The following is a 17146-nucleotide window of genomic DNA, read 5'->3' as shown; positions in this document are numbered from 1 at the left end:
GTTAATTAAAATTAAGATAGATTTCTTATGTGTGCGTGTCCAGCGTGCCATACAGAGCACTCATTCAATTAACGGAGTCCTCCTGTCTCTCTGCAAACGTTTGGTCCGTGTAATTTTAGAGAGTACTGATTCAAATTCTAGGCCTTGTGTTTACATGCGTGTCCAATATCATGCAGAGTATTAATAGAAATATAGGTTGTGTGTGTGTGTGTATATTTGTTGGGGAGCGGAGTCTAATTCTCGCTCACAAGCCAACACCAGTGACGATTATCTGTACTAGTCCTGGGCCTCTCCGAGTTCGACTCTTCCTTAAACGAGTACCTTGTGACGTATATATACATGTATGTTGAACTTCTTTCGCACCGTACGTAGCCCGCCGAGCTAATCGGAGGTGCGGTGTGTACACGCGAAACAAAGCGCGAGGGATACAAATGCGGCTGGGCATGGTGTTGGTCACCCACCCCCTCATGTGCTGTGCAGGCCTTCGTAGGTACCGCTCACTAACTGCACTTGCCCCATCTGTCTGTTAGAGGCTATTTTGGGATCTTTATCTTCCTATGTGTGTGACCCATGTGATGGACATTTTAGTGGTTCAAATGAACATATCTGTTGTGGGTGTACTGTCCATCAAATATCGACATTTACCTATCGTATTATTAGTTTTGCTTTGTAATTTTTGGTGACCATAGTCACACTTGCAAATGAGACTCATCCTGTTTCTCCTGTGGTTTACATGCAAAATAAACTAAGCCGCGGTTGACTTCCCCACCAAGTGGCAAAGGCTCATTGCAGTGCACAACGAGCAAATTTTTCATTCGAAATCTCTGCGAGGATTGGCCAAGCGGAACCGTGGACCGCGGCGGTGTTTTCGCGAGCCTCTGCCGTTCCGCCAAACCGCTGCGAGCGCCGCTTATTTTCTCCGGAGGAACGTTCCGGCGCCCGCACGCACCAACGTGCGCCGCCACCCTTTCACCGGCCCCCTCTCTCCCCCGCAGGAGATGGCGGCGCTGTCGGTGTTCCTGCAGCCCAGCGCACAGAGGCAGTACCCGGCGCACTACATGGAGAAGGCCATCCAGACCTACAAAGACAACTGCAGGTGAAGCAACGCCTGTGTGCGTGTCCTGGGTTAACCGTGTACCCCCTTTTTCCACTGCGCTACCAAGCTGTGCCGAGCCGGTACGGCACAGCACGTCTTTGGAGAAGCCTTCTTGCAGCACATTATTAATTCTGAGTTTAAGAATTGCAAGGTGGGTTGAAATGATACGATTTTGAGAAGTGTTCGAAATACATTTCTATTGTTCTCGGCACGCAATTTTGCTGGGTAGTGAGCACCAAGCCTGTTAGGCCCAGCGTAGGGGAATATGCGCGGCTCCCCAAACTCGTTGTTTTCCCACAGCGGAAGCCGGGCCGTGCCGTTGACATCGCACGCCACCACGTGTAGGTGACGACGCGGTGACGCGGTGTCCTCGCAGTATGCCGAGTGATGTCGTACACAATGAACGAGCCATTACCTTCACATCTGGCCTTGCTTGCTGGCTCCTGAGCCAGATACAGGTGGCTCGTAATTAAAAGCTCTCCTCTTTGGGCACATTGGTACGTTACTTTTCATATCCAAGTTCAGCTTTCCAAAAGCACCGCAAACTCCTATTGTCCACCTATAATAGCCGTCCTAGGTAACAAGAGTCAACCGTGTTTCCAACTGTTGTGCCCCTTGTGCGGCTGCCTCCAACTGTGCGTTGAACTTTTGTTAAATCTAATTACCTGAGCCCAACTTTGCAGCAGTCTTGATTCACTTATCCTGACATTTTCTGTAGGTCATTCCCAGTGAACGTTATAATGCCGCCGTCAAATGTGTGATGTTTAATATTTTCTCCCGGTAATATTCTCTGTCACTGGAGATGTGGCAAAGTTTCGGTGCTAATGCCTCTAATAACGTGAGCCACCTTACATGGCTGATGACTTAAATAGGTTTCTTAAAATAGGGTAAAAGTGTGGGCCTGAAATGACTTGCTCGTCACTGCTGACCGAAGTTCCTTTACAATTTGTAGCTCTGAAGAACCCTTTTAGAAGGAGGTGCACGTGTTTTGTCCATATGCACGTGTTGCATGACGTGTGCTTTACGTCAGTGTGCGGAGAGTGGTTTGCGGTTGTGCTCGTGGTGGTGGTGGTGGTGGTCGTTGTGGTGCAGGGCAGTGTCACGTGGTGCAGGGTACCGGGAGGAGCAGTGGCACAGCGGTTTAGCGTGCCGTGCTTCTTGAAACACGCTTGTAACAATGTACAGCCCTTTGTTAATGCTCTGCTGGGTGAAGGCTGCACGTTATTCTGCTGCATGCACAGCAGGGTGTGTTATTTGTAAACGTGCCCACCGTTAATACAACAACCTTAATCATAATAACTTTAGGGCAAGAAAAAAAAACCTGCAAATTCAATGTGATCTGATTTGGCACGATAGTCCGGGAGATTAAGCAAAAAATAATTCTGCAACATTTTTGTTCACGTGAAGGTGCAAGATACCATAATAGTAATGATAATCTAATAAAAGTAATGGAGAAATACCAAGGCACGACCCAATGCCGATGGTAAATCACCGAATCTGAAGGCCTCTTCGGTTTTATTACTCAGGCTTTATTAATGTCAGCCTGCGGCCACTGCTGCAACAAAAGCAGATAGAATCTGGCTCTCGCCCATGTCACGTCCAGCTGCGATAACTCTTGGCTTAACGTCATGGATGCTTGTCCCAGGAATGATAACGGTGAGGATTTGCATTCATAGGACGCTTAGCTACTCCGCTTAAGAACCATTTTTTTTTATCACGGGTCACTGAAACCTGCGTTCGATCCCAGAGGAACACGAGAGGTGCATGTAGGCTCAGTGTCTCTGACCTTTGAGTCACACCGCTGAATTGCCTTGCTTTTAGACCGTAGAAAATTGCAGGTGAAGTTTAGATTATATTATTGAGCATCGCAATATGTTCAGGAGCAAATACCAAAGTCGAGGCCTACCAGCCACTATAAGAGGGCCTCATTGAGACAGAGTTTGTGTAGTTGTGATATTTTTCTCCTGAAGGAGCACAGAGTACAGTCATTTAGTCGATGATCCGTTGTTTGAGTTGCGTAGGCAACCGTTCCCCCCCCAACGCACGGCTTGCCATCAAGCAAACTAACCGCAGTGAACTCGTTTATACGGTACACTTAGGTTTTTTCGGTAAAGTCACGTAGGTAAAAAATAATACAAATAAAATAATAATAAATTAAAATAAATCAATTAAATCACGACGTTTCGGAGGCAACACAAGCTTCCTTCATCAGGTGTAAAAAGGCTTGAGTGGGCAGAGGTGGCGGAGGGAAATTAAGAAACTCGCACTGCTGTTTTCCACTGCCGTGCTAGGGAGATGGATTAGAACCGGCGACCTTTGGATTGCGGGTCCAGGGCGCTCGCCGTTCCACCACGGCACCTTCCCCATGGCAGCTTGCAAATGTACAGCACGTCATTATCAATCCACTGCTGGATTAGGGCCTTTTGTGAGCCCTACGAAACCCGCATGCCTTGGGAAGGCCGTCACACGCGCGACACTGGTCAAGGTCCTTCCCACATTGTGGATGGCCGTGTCGGGCCTTACTTGACCATACTTCACCGAGTTGGTCAGTGCGGGTTTCTGAAGCCGGAGAGCGTAGAGTTTGGGAGCGTTTAAACGACTGTCCAGCGATAGATTTTTCCGCGCTGCCTTCTGCCCACGACGTTATCCCCACACCTCCGATTAGCGCGGTTAGCTACGTGCGGCGCGGAAAAAGTTGTACATACACACGAAATCAACTTGCAGCTGGATTGATGTTTTGAAACATGTTCACTTTCATCATCATGGTTATCATATTTCTACTGCCGAAGTATTGAAGTATGTTTTCATCATCATACTGCTGCGAAGGTATTTAAATGTTTCATTTTATACGTCGACTCACGACCAATGTTACATATATCTCCGTATTAGCCTCCGATCACGTGTGCTGCGCAAAGCATGTCCAGCGTGCCGACCGTCACACGGCGGTAGGGTCCCTTGCCACCTGACCGCTTGTGCCTCCCCCTTCTCCTCCCCCGGCCCCCCAGGAACGGAGCCCTGGCCGAGCGCTGCACGATGCTCGCCGTGGAGATCCTCAAGAGCAAGGGGACGTTCTCGGACGCGGCCTCCATGCTCATTCGGTTGATCAGCGAGGTAACGGTCACCGCTGCTCACGTCGTCATCACCGTGATGTGAAGAGCTCTGTGCCCCCCCCCCCCTTACCCTGACCTACCTCTCCCATTCCCTGGCATCTCTTGGACGCTTTCCAGCTCAGGCTGAGAACGAGTGGTTCGGATTTTGTGGTGCGTGTGGGTAGTATTTTTTGGCGCGAGTGAGTAGTATTTGGGGGCGTGGATGGGTAATATTTGGTGGCACAGGTGGATATTTGTTGGCGAGGGTGGGTAGTATTTTGTGGCGCGTGTGGGTAGTATTTGGGGGCATGAGTGAGTAGTTATCAGTGGTGCGGGTGGGTCATATTTGGTGGCGCGCGTTAGTAGTATTTTTTGGCACGAGTGGATAGTATTTAGTGGTGTGGATGTATAGTATTGGCTGGCACGAGGTGGGGGGGGTAGTATGTGGTGGCACGGGGTGGGTAGTATTTGGTGGTGCGTGTGGGTAGTACTTGGTGACGTGTATGGGTAACGTTCAGCTACAGGCTGCTTTGCGAGAGAGACCCGCGTACTCGCCCACGTCACCGCTCACCTGACAGGCCCATGTCAAGTGGAGATTTATCACGGATTGGCGTCTGAACCGAGATCGCCGGCCAAGGCTTTGGCCCGTGTCCCCCTCCCCTCCACTTGGTTACATTTTTGTTTCCCGTATTATTTAACGCCCTTCTTGATCTCGGCAATGCGCGCTCCTTCGCAAAGATGCCCTGTCGTTCATCATCTGTCAGAAACGGTGACGTTCATCAAGTTAACTCCACCTCTTCTGCCGGAGCAATTATCTGTAGAGCTCCGTGCCCCGACTGCGCGTCACTTCAAACGCCGCCTTGGGTTTTCCGCTCTCGGGCGCCGCAGGCAGGCTAATTCATTGACGATTATAACTCAAACATCAGTTCCTCATTATTGCAACAGCGGTGGTGGCGGAGGTGGCGGGTTAACGACACATTTATATTTTCACTGTCTAACCCAAAAAAACTTTCGTGACTAATTATGATGATGCACCAGTGCTGTACCCTACCATACTAGTTCCCCTTGGAAGCATGATGCTGATTGGTGTTGTTGATTGATGATGTTAATAATCGTACTTTAGCACGTTTGTTGTTCATGCCATTCTTATTTATTATAGTCCTGGAATGGGATTTTGGATCAATTAAATGTTCAGCGTGTGTGAGGAAACTGGAGAGCCTGGAGAAAACCCACGCGAGCGGTGGTTTAGTTAACTTTGTTTAACCAACTGAGAATTCGAAGAGACCAGGGATTTTCCTATTTGCAAGAGTGACCTGAGGCATATTAGTCTTTCGGTAAAGTCACGTAGGTAAAAAATGAAATTAAAATTAATACTAAATAAAACAATAAAATCACGACGTTTCGGAGGCAACACAAGCTTCCGTCTTCAGGTGAAACTTTCACAGTGACAGTTTCACCTGAAGCTTGTGTTGCCTCCGAAACGTGATTTTATTGTTTTTATTTTTTATTAATTTTAATTTCATTTTTTACCTACGTGACTTTACCGAAAGAACTAAGAGTATGAATCCTTGCAGTCACGAAAGCTTCAAATCTAGAAGCATATTAGTCTGCCAGTGGAGGCTCATAATTGCTGCTGTGTGTAATCCAAATTGAACAGTTTTTCAGGTAAATGTTTGTTTATTTTTTGCTAATGCCGTACCATGACGCCAGCGTGCAGTGGGCCTACCCTTGTTTGTACGACGTTACGGGATATATTGAACTTCCGCTGTGATGCGGATAGCGGCACACCAGAATCGAACCACGAAAGTTTGCAACAAGCGGCGAACGCGCTACGGCGAGGCCAATTCGTCGATTGAAAGTCACGATCGTGATTATTATTATTATTGTTGTTCTTGGTTGCAGTATTTCACGTAGGCCAGCGGGGAGGCCGCGTTTGCAACCGAGGTTTCTCTCTCTCTCTTTCTCTTCATCGTGTGGCCCAGGACTCGGACCTCCGTTCGGCCCTGTTTCTGGAGCAGGCGGCTCACTGCTTCATCAACATGAGGGTCCCGCTCGCGCGCAAGTTTGCCTTCCACATGATCCTGGCGGGACACCGCTACAGCAAAGCCAGTCAGGTGAGCCTCTCTCATCTCTCGCCGCGGTGGCTAGGAGATGTTAACTACCTTGCCTGGTATGCAGGAGGTCGTGGTTTCGATCCCGAACCCTGAAGCCTGTAAATTTGTAGTTTACATGTCTTTGTCCCCGTGATTGTGTGGATTTTTTTCCAGGTTGCTATATATTTGCAGATGATAAGCCACTTTGTTGAGTTATCGTTTGTGATAGCCAGGCCGCTTCTGAAAAACCACTATATAGCCCAGTTGGCCTTACCTGGTAAAATTCAAATAGTTTATAGTGTAATTTAGTTATCTCTGTGGATGCCACGCACGTGGGCCTGTAATCCAGAGCATTGGAGACAGCCACACGGACGTTGCGGGATTTACCGGAGGCTTACGGGGGGAGTCTTTAGCTCATTTGGGTACATGATAGAAATGACCAAATCATTCAGCGGAAAATAACATCGCCTTCATATATCTGTCGCTCCGTTGTAAAAAAAAAAAATTGACATATCCCATCAAAAAAGCACTGGGATTGCATAATTTCAGCAGCGTTAACAAGAATTATTGAGCACCCAAAAAAATAATATGAGAAGCCGTAAACGGGCAAAAGACATGTTCATGGAAATAAGGGGTATTTCGCGAACACGTGGTGATTGGAGCGATGACCGAACCGTAAATTCGCCACTGTGGCTCATGGCCTTCCCCCTTCCGTCGCAGAGGAAGCACTCCCTGCGCTGCTACAGCCAGGCACTGCAGGTCTACAAGGGCAAGGGCTGGTCGCTGGCCGAGGACCACATCAATTTGACCATCGGGCGGCAGTCCTTCACCCTGCGGCAGCTCGACAACTCCGTGTCGGCGTTCCGCCACATCCTCATCAATGAGAGCCGGCAGTCGCCCATCCAGCAGGCCGCGTTCCTGCGCGAGTATCTCTACGTGTACAAGGTACGCGGGCTGTGAGACACGGCACGAGTATCTCTACGTGTACAAGGTACGCGGGCGTGAGACACAGCACGAGTATCTCTACGTGTACAAGGTACACGGGCGTGAGAGACTGCGCGAGTATCTCTACGTGTACAAGGTACGCGGGCGTGAGACACGGTACGAGTATCTCTACGTGTACAAGGTACGCGGGCGTGAGAGACTGCGCGAGTATCTCTACGTGTACAAGGTACGCGGGCGTGAGAGACTGCGCGAGTATCTCTACGTGTACAAGGTACGCGGGCGTGAGAGACTGCGCGAGTATCTCTACGTGTACAAGGTACGCGGGCGTGAGAGACTGCGCGAGTATCTCTACGTGTACAAGGTACGCGGGCGTGAGAGACTGCGCGAGTATCTCTACGTGTACAAGGTACGCGGGCGTGAGAGACTGCGCGAGTATCTCTACGTGTACAAGGTGCACGGGCGTGAGAGACTGCGCGAGTATCTCTACGTGTACAAGGTACACGGGCGTGAGAGACTGCGCGAGTATCTCTACGTGTACAAGGTACGCGGGCGTGAGAGACTGCGCGAGTATCTCTACGTGTACAAGGTGCACGGGCGTGAGAGACTGCGCGAGTATCTCTACGTGTACAAGGTACGCTGCACGTGGCTGCCTGTAATCCAGCACTACGCCGCACTTGGCTGCCTGTAACACAGCACTGAGAAGGCAGCAACAAGGGTTGGTGGGTCACACACACATGTTGTGAGACTCCCTTCCTACGGGCGTCGAGGAGGTTGCCGTACCCCTGGCTCACCAGAAGAAGGCAGGACATCTGTTCCATCTGTAGGAGGGAACAGACACAGAATTATAATTGTAATCAGGCCGCGCACAGGTCGTTTTAGTCGCAGCTCGCATCCATAAACTCCTGAGTTTATGCTCCTCGTGTGTGCGAGCCGTGTATATGTCCTGTATATGTACCCGTGTACATGATATCGCACCGGGACGTCGCTTAGTATAAGAAGCAATCTGGTCTTTGGTTTGCTCCGTGTTTCATTTCAGTGTTGTTGTATGTCACGGTGACATAACGCATTGTGTAACATCATAAGCCGATAGTTTTTTTTTTGCCGTTTGTGTAACTGCGTTATTATTTCGCTGTGACATAACTGGGGGGGTGATGTGGCCAAAGCGGGGAGTTGCAGAGGTTCGTGGTTTGAGCCCAATGGTCGCCCTGGTTAATACTGCGATGTGTATGAAGCATAACAAAAATTACGCTCCGCGTGCTTTTGTATTTAGTTTGTTGTCCTTCCCCCGCACCTCCGATTACCACGGTTAGCTACGTACGATGAGAAAGAAGTTAATCCCATGTACGTTCATACATTTGTGTCCGTAAGCGAGACTTGACGCTGCGTTGTGTCGCCGTGTGTTTGCGCGTGCATAGCACGTGAGCGGCGCGGGTCCAGAGGACCCGCTCCCGCAGCTGCCCCTGCCGTACGTCGACAGCGCCGCCACGCGTCTCTTCCTCGGCCACGACCACAAACCCGCGCAGGGTGAGGCCTCCATGGCGTCGCCGCGCTACGCACGGCACGGCGGGAGCACACACGCGCGAGAAAAAAAGGCGCACGCGAACACAGGCACACGGGCACACACGTGTGACGATAATAATAAAGGATATTTTTAGGGTTAGGTCACGTGAATTTTGAATGTGTCGTTAAACCCACCACCGCCCGACACAGCCAATTGCTTAGGTGTTTATATTGGTCGCGAAAGCCTACGTGTTAAAGGTGTTTGTTGTTGCTTTGGAGACGGGGAGGTCGATGATCAATGTTCGGTCGCCGCGTTGATGTCAATCGTCGTGATTTCTCACTCGACAGAGAGTGAGTAATCACGACGAATGTGAGCCGCGTGAAGGCTGCCATCTTGGTAAGGTTTGTCACCTGAACAAAAAGTGACAATTAGCTATTACTTCAGCACACCGGTGTGGCGGAGAGTAAACTCATCACACTTTGAGTACGACGTTTAGCTGGTGATTAAAAACAGCTTCATGAGACGATTTGCCACAATTGTGAAGAAGCCTTCCTTTATTATGAATTATGTTATTCGCGAAAGCCTACGTGTTTAACTTGCATATCCATTGGAAGTCTTATTCTATTGCGGAAGGCCGCAATATGTCCAGGAGCTAAATGCCAATGTCGAGCACTGCTCGCCACGACGGGAGGTGTGACCCCCCCCCCTCACTCCAAACCCCTCACCGCCCCCCTCGCCTCTCCCCGTTGTCCCGGCGCGGCAGGCGAGATGCAGGCGGCGACTCACATCTCGCTGGACCAGGAGTACGACCGCGAAGCGGCGGTGCAGTGGCGCGAGCTGGAGGAGGTGTTGGTGTCGGCGGCGACGGCCGCGCGGGGGGGCGGCAGCGGCGGCGGCCCCACGTCCGCCTCCTCCTCGGCCCTGGCCCCCTACCAGCAGTGCCTGAGCGCGCACACCGACAACACGCGCCCGCCCGTCGCGGTGCTGCACGGTGGGTGCGCCGTGCGCACGCGGGTATGTGTGTGGTGTGTGTGTGTGTGCAGGGAGCGGTAGTGTAGCGGTTGGTGTGCTGAGCTACGAACCTGGCTGTCCCAGCTAGATTTTCACTCAAAGCCGACACCGGCGACGATTATCAGAATCAATGCCTGAGCCTCCCCTCGGGTGATGAATGTGACTCAAATGAGTACCTTGTGAGATGTGTAAACATCGCCACTGGTGAGACAAAGGCAGTCGGGCGTGCTGCTGGCCACCCACCCCCTTGTGTGCCATGCCGGCCTTCATAAGTGTTCGCTAACAACACTTGCCCCAACAGTCTGTTAAGGCTATACGGGGGGATTTTTGCCATTGTGTGCATGCTTTGCACCTGGGTTTTTCCCGGGACCTCCTGCCAGCCGGGGCGTTCGACACTTCACGTGGCCTTAAAGTGCACATAGCCTGGCACAAGTGCCGTGGTGATGTCACCGGCACTTAGTTTGGCGAATGGCGGTTATCGTTTTTGTTGTGCACGTGTGTGTGTGTGGAGCGGTGGCTGAGTGTTTAACGCGACGTGCTATGAACCCAGCTACCTGAGTTCGATTCCCGCTCACGGCCAATAGCAGTGATGATTATCTGAACCACCTGTGTGTGAGCGCATGCCCAAGACGCACATCCCCCTTTGCGTACGTGTGTGTTTCCGCGTGAGCAATTCTCTGCTCGGTCGACTCCTGAAACAACAAACCCCAGGCTGTCTTAATAATTATAGACTGGCTTTGCCGGCTTGGAACGGCGTTCACTCTTGAAGGGCATTGAGCCGAGTCGAGGCCCCGATCGGCCGTTCAAACCCTCGCGACCTCTTCCCGTTCAAATGAGCGCCAACACAGAGCTTCGGGTGATTATCGTCCGTCCCGCAGGAAATAAGTAACGTGCAAACAAATAATACCCTTCAGCGGTCACGCTTTGATTGTTTTTACAAAGCCGGGGAGGGGAGGAGGGGGGCGCCGTGGAGAGGTGTGGCGCGATGCATACGCGCGCCGTTTCAAGCTGTTTGTAAGAGGCTTAACGGTGTGCTGGCGCACGCAGACAGGCAGCGACGCCACCTCCGCCACTGCCCCCCCCCATCACAGAAGAGACGGTGGTCTTTACAGCCATGCTGCTGCCGCTGCTGCGGCGATTGGACCGTAGCTTTTTGGGTCAGCGCCGCTGATCGGAGATGGATTTAAAAGGTTGGCGCTGAACAGCTGCCACCGTCTGTCAAGTTTAGGCCGAAGTAACACAATTATTTTTTAATCTGGCAAAATTCCCACTTTGAGAAAGACAAATGAAGAAAACTAAAACTAAACTACTTAAATGTTCCACCATTGGAACCTCATTTGCCAGTAAAAAATATGATAATTGGTTTTTTACCCAATTGTCATATTTTTTAATGGCAAATGAGGTTCCAATGGTGTAAATGCTTACCCCGAGCTCTCATACTCTGATGGTGCATTGTCTTTGAGTTGTGCGCCTTTTGGCGTCATCTGGTCCAACCCATGTGAGACTAGTCTCTAAGGAAAGCTGTCTATGGTGTGGACCAATCAACTTCAAGGACAGTGCATACATTATCAGAGTTATTTTTTTGTTTGCATTATGACTGCAGGTATTGTAGTCTATGCAAACATGACTCCTTGTAAAAAAGGTGTCAGATTTGTTGCCAGATAGAAGGGTAAAAAAACAATTACTTAAATGTTATCGGGTAAGTCCCACTAAGCTTATATAGCTGTTTTTCAGAAGAGACCTGGCCTCAAATTATCCCTCAACAAAGCGGCTCATCATCTGGACATGTAAAGCAGCCATTTACTCTAAACGAACATTGATTCTAAATGTGGAGGGAAAAACCGGAGGACCCGGAGAAAAATCCACGCGGCCACGAGGAGACAAAACTCCAAATATACAGACGGCGTCAGGGTTAGGATTTAACCCACGACCTCCTGTATCCCAGGCGAGGTAGTTAACATCTCGCCCACCGTCGCAAACATTACTCTCCAGAGGTGGGACAAAGTCATTGTTATGCAAGTCCAAGTCGAGTCGCAAGTCATAAAATTCATGACTCGAGTCTGACTCGAGTCCAAGTCACATGACTCGAGTCCACATCTCATAGGTGGGACAAAGTCATTGTTATGCAAGTCCAAGTCGAGTCGCAAGTCATCAAATTCATGACTCGAGTCTGACTCGAGTCCAAGTCACATGACTCGAGTCCACACCTCTGTTACTCTCACAGGCAGGGCATGTGGGAAAGTGCTGCTGCCTCCCCTCGTGTATGGCCTAATGGTCGCTTGAATGTATCTGATAGCGAGTTCTGTGATTCCCGCTTTTGCGGGGCCCTTCTCTAACGTGAGAGACCGGAATGGAATTATTCTCACGACGTGGTGCCGATATACATAATCGAGAGAAAATTGTGGAAAAAAGACCAAAAAAATTCCAATATTGGCGTCGCTTTTTACAGGCCACACTTAGAAAGTCAATACCAGTCCACGGGTTTGCCGATTTAAACTAAGCGCTATTTAAAAATTCACTCATGTTCATTTGCCCAACATGTTACGGTGAAACGTGTAATCTATGTATAAAGTCACTGGATTGGACGTCTTTGAAAAAGAGCGTCGTACCTCATCGGATTCCTCCAGTCCACACGAAGATTCTGATTCTGAAAATTGAGACATCTTTAGTGGAGAAATCCGTGGTCTCATCTGCAGGCACGGTTTTGGGCCGCGTGTGCTAGGAATTTACCGTCGATTGGGATGCACGCTAGCTCAGTCCCGTAACTTGTTGTTAATTACATTTTCTAATTTCCATTCCAGTGCCTACTTGTTATCATCCTTGTCTCAGAGGACCAACGTCAAATAAGTTTACTTAATATTTACTTTCTCATTCGGGATTCCCAGCAGTACCCCAAGTTTTTTCCCCCACCGCACCCACCCACCCACCCACCATCTCCGCCCCCCCTTGCACGACCCCTGCGCTCGTTAATCCACGCTCATCGTAATTAATTGAACTTAATTATTCCATCGCTGTGCCAGGGGGGAAACGCTGGGTCCGGTCGACTTTACGTCCGACCGTTGCCTCTTAATTAAATCCTCGCTTGCGCAAGCGCCCGTCGCTCAACCCCCACCGCTCTCTCCCAACCCCTTGCGGCGCTCCACTTGGACACGCGCCGATAATCGACGTCATTGGCGTCAGCTGTGCGTGGGACTGGGGGGGGGGGGACAACCTGGGGGTCACCCCCTAATTAAGAGCGCTAATTTCCGCTCGCGTGAGGTTGCGTTTGCGCGCTTTCTTTAATAGTTTCCAGGCTGCTACTTTTAACAACAATCGTTTCTCTTGGCCTCCCCCCCGCCCCCCAACCTTGACCTATAAATTGATGTCAAAGGATTGGTGGTGGTGGTGGTGGCCGCAGCAATATAACGATTCATCATCATCATTGTGATCGTTAGCCGGCGGACGGCGGCGGTGGTCACACTGCACGTGGCTGCCACGAATCCAGCACTTGGGAGGCAGCAGCGAGGGTTGGCGGATCGCCGCTCAGATATCGTGAAACTCTCTTCTTCCCGTGGGCGTCTAGAAGGTGCCGTATCGCTGGCTCGCCAGGAGAAGGCGGTACAGCAGCATGTGGATCGTCCGTGCCCATCTGTACAGGGGAGAGTGTTGCCCCCTCGCACGTCTAGCATATTCTCCGGGTGCTCAGATTTCCTCCCACATGTGTAGAGGTGTAGTGGGTGACATCACGTCACGTGTGCCCTCAGAGAGTGGCGTCAGGCGCGCCGTGGGGATGGTGACGTCATGCCCCCGGGCGGGGGGGTATTTAAAGGGGGACCCGGGATGTAACCGGGGTTCGTCGGGGGTAGGAGTGGGGACTCGGGTAGTTGGTCTTCACACGAGGCTAGGGGAGGCTACTCCGCCCGACCGGCCGAGGTTGGGGGTAGTCCCGGCCCGGGGGCAGGGTGGGGAGCCGGGTTAGCCGGGGTGTAGGGATCCGAGTACCCTGTCCCTTGGGGAGTTATTGGCTAGGGGGGGTTTTGGTTCGGTGTAATCCCTTAACAACCTGGCGTAAGCCCTTAATAAACGTGGCGTGAGCCCCTAACAGCAACCTGCCGCGGAGTCGTGAATTGCGCTACAAGACATGTATAAACGCTCATTAGCTGGGCTGAAAATATCTTCGCATATAGAGGAATGCAGAGATTGGGCGGCTGTTGGTGCCGGCTCGCCGCCCGACTGCTGCCTTCCCCGCTTGTCCACGATTCCTCGCCGAGAGCGAGACGAACACTATGCGGCGCTTTACCAGTTGACGTTATTGTTTCATTCATAACCATCGGCAGTGGTCAGTCCGCTGCTGGATGAAGGCCACCTTATTGTATCACCGTCTCTCGCCGCCTCGCGATTAAAATCGGTCTGTTACGCCTCGCACAACGGGATCCAAGAAATGCAAAGGAACATCAGTCTTCCTTTAGGACTCAAGGACTTACAGAATTACAAACACAGACGGAGGCATAGACCCGAACCGTTGAACCTCTGCAACGACGACGCTGAGCGATCGCCTCGCCACTTCTGCTCCGCACGAGCGATCGAACAGTGGGTACCGCGCGCTCGACGAGAGGGCCAAATCGTTCGCTTTTGTTCACTTGAATCAAAAAAAGTTTCCTTCCGAGCGGCTGAGCAGTGACGTTTTGACTACCGGCCCTCCGAGGGTTGTGTGGGGAGGGGGTCGTCTCGTAGCGTTCAGCTATTCACGCGCTCCCCCCACCACCTCTCGTCCCCCCATCCCATCCACCGCGCTGACTTGGCAGTTGGTGTGGTGTGGAAGCATCAGCACTGGGGAGACAAAGGCGGAGTGGCGTGATGCCAGCCAGCCACCCACTCGTGTGCCGTTCCAGCCTTCATGGGACTTATCCCCCGAAGTCTGTTGAGGCTATGCGGGGGATCTTTGTCTTTGTGTTGCTGCTGTGCACCATGTTGGCCCGGGAATGTGGCCTTTGTTCCTGGCCCCCGTGCCGCCGCGGGATAGTTGATACGGGCAGTTGGCGTGCCTGCACACTTGAGTGCACCAGTGGGCGAGCCAGACGATTGCGTCAGGCTCAGCGGAGCCACTTAGTACTACTGATGAAAGCACCATACAGCAATGGATTGAAACTAATTGGGGCAGAGCCTTGAACATTACCCCCTCATTATATATTATTGATTTTTTTATCCGTGTACTCCGAATTACAGCTTCATGCTGAAATATCGTGAATAGAACTTGCCTAACATCCTGATGCAGGATCCTCCCCTACCTCTCATCTCACTCTACTCCCCTCCACAAACTCCCCTACCTCTCCCCTCTCATCTCACTCTACTCCCCTCCACACACTCCCCTACCTCTCCCCTCTCATCTCACTCTACTCCCCTCCACACACTCCCCTACCTCTCCCCTCTCATCTCACTCTACTCCCCTCCACACACTCCCCTACCTCTCCCCTCTCATCTCACTCTACTCCCCTCCACACACTCCCCTACCTCTCCCCTCTCATCTCACTCTACTCCCCTCCACAAACTCCCCTACCTCTCCCCTCTCATCTCACTCTACTCCCCTCCACACACTCCCCTACCTCTCCCCTCTCATCTCACTCTACTCCCCTCCACACACTCCCCTACCTCTCCCCTCTCATCTCACTCTACTCCCCTCCACAAACTCCCCTACCTCTCCCCTCTCATCTCACTCTACTCCCCTCCACACACTTTTCTACCTCTCCCCTCTCATCTCACTCTACTCCCCTCCACACACTCCCCTACCTCTCCCCTCTCATCTCACTCCGCTCCCCTCCACGCACTCCCCTACCTCTCCCCTCTCATCTCACTCTACTCCCCTCCACAAACTCCCCTACCTCTCCCCTCTCATCTCACTCTACTCCCCTCCACGAACTCCCCTACCTCTCCCCTCTCATCTCACTCTACTCCCCTCCACACACTTTTCTACCTCTCCCCTCTCATCTCACTCTACTCCCCTCCACACACTCCCCTACCTCTCCCCTCTCATCTCACTCCGCTCCCCTCCACGCACTCCCCTACCTCTCCCCTCTCATCTCACTCTACTCCCCTCCACACACTCCCTTACCTCTCCCCTCTCATGTCACTTTACTCCCCTCCACCCACTCTCCTACCTCTCCCCTCTAATCCACTCCCCTCCACCCACTCTCTTGCCTCTCCTCTCTCATCTCACTCTACTCCCCTCCATTAACTCTCCGCTCCAGCAACCCCAAGGCTTTTTGTTGAAGCCCACACACAGCCTTTGCTCAGTGGGATATCGCTCATTCTTTGCTGCCCCCATGGTCTGGAACTCCCTTCCCCAAGCCATCTACGCTGTTGATTCCCTGCCCCTGTTCAACTCGACACTCATGACTTTCTTCTTCTCTGCTGATGACCGACTGCCTCTCTCTCTCTCTCTGTATAAAATGAATGATCCCGGAGCGTCTTGACAGCGGCCGCTATATACATCCATGTTGTATTGTTTCCGATAAAGGCTGTTGGTTTTTACCGATACCCATTATTGATGTCTCGTGTGTGTGTGTGTGCTTTCAGAGCCCATCACGGTGGAGGTGTGCTTCAAGAACCCCCTGAAGATCCCGCTGGTGCTGACCGACCTGGCGCTGCTCTGGAAGTTCCAGGCACGGGATTTTCTCTCCCCGGCGCCGGCCGACACCTCGCCATCCGCCGTCACCAACGAGAAGGTGAGACGTCGCGCTCTTCATCATCGAACTCGTCGTCGTCGTCGCACTCTTCATCGTCATCGCCCTCATTGCCGCCCTCGTCATCACCCTCGTCGCCGCGCTCGTTATCGCCCACGTCGTCATAGCCCTCGTCATCACCCTCGTCGTCGTCACGCTCATCATCACACCCGCCATCGTGGTCGCCCTTGTCATCACCCTCGTCGTCGTCACGCTCATCATCACACCCGCCATCGTGGTCGCCCTTGTCGTCACCCTCGTCGTCGTAGCCCTCGTCATCATCCTCTTCATCACCCTTTTCATCGTCGCGCTCGTCGTCACGCCCACCATCGTCGTAGCCCTCGTCGTCGTGCTCGTCATCGCCCTCACCGCCCTCGTCGCGATCGTGACCGCGCCACCAGTCTCAAAGGGCAGGTCCATGTCGTGATGCAGAGAGCGGCATTGTCGGCACTCGCCTAGCTTCTCAACGTCACCGGGTGAGGGCCTGATATGGCCCCCGTGTCTTCGTTTCACACGGCCGGTGTCTTCGTTTCACGCGGCCCGCCTGTTCGCGTGTTTGTTTTTCGAGTCCGGTGCCTTTGCTGAAAATGTCCTAGGGCAAAAAAAAAAAAAACCTCCAAAATTGCATTCCGCTTGCCCTTCAGTGCCCTGTTGTTGTTGTACATATAAGTAAAGGGGCAGCCCTGCAATTGCCTGCTAATGCCACTGCTGGC

The 17146-nt window shown here is 51.8% G+C and overlaps 1 protein-coding gene across 1 annotated transcript in view; it reads left to right on the top strand.

Annotated features, from left to right (window-relative positions):
- Positions 1-17146, top strand: part of TRAPPC8 (trafficking protein particle complex subunit 8) — a 60790-nt gene that overhangs the window by 15120 nt on the left and 28524 nt on the right. Inside the window, exons 11-17 of the mRNA XM_078875712.1 lie at positions 996-1096; positions 4102-4207; positions 6168-6299; positions 6999-7223; positions 8639-8747; positions 9488-9715; positions 16288-16436. Coding sequence (XP_078731838.1) covers positions 996-1096; positions 4102-4207; positions 6168-6299; positions 6999-7223; positions 8639-8747; positions 9488-9715; positions 16288-16436 — 1050 coding nt within the window. The remainder of the gene's footprint in view (positions 1-995; positions 1097-4101; positions 4208-6167; positions 6300-6998; positions 7224-8638; positions 8748-9487; positions 9716-16287; positions 16437-17146) is intronic.

The sequence above is a fragment of the Lampetra fluviatilis genome, chromosome 42 (genome assembly GCF_964198595.1).
Source record: "Lampetra fluviatilis chromosome 42, kcLamFluv1.1, whole genome shotgun sequence".
In the NCBI taxonomy this organism is placed as follows: domain Eukaryota; kingdom Metazoa; phylum Chordata; class Hyperoartia; order Petromyzontiformes; family Petromyzontidae; genus Lampetra; species Lampetra fluviatilis.
This window is presented reverse-complemented; position numbering and strand designations above follow the sequence as displayed.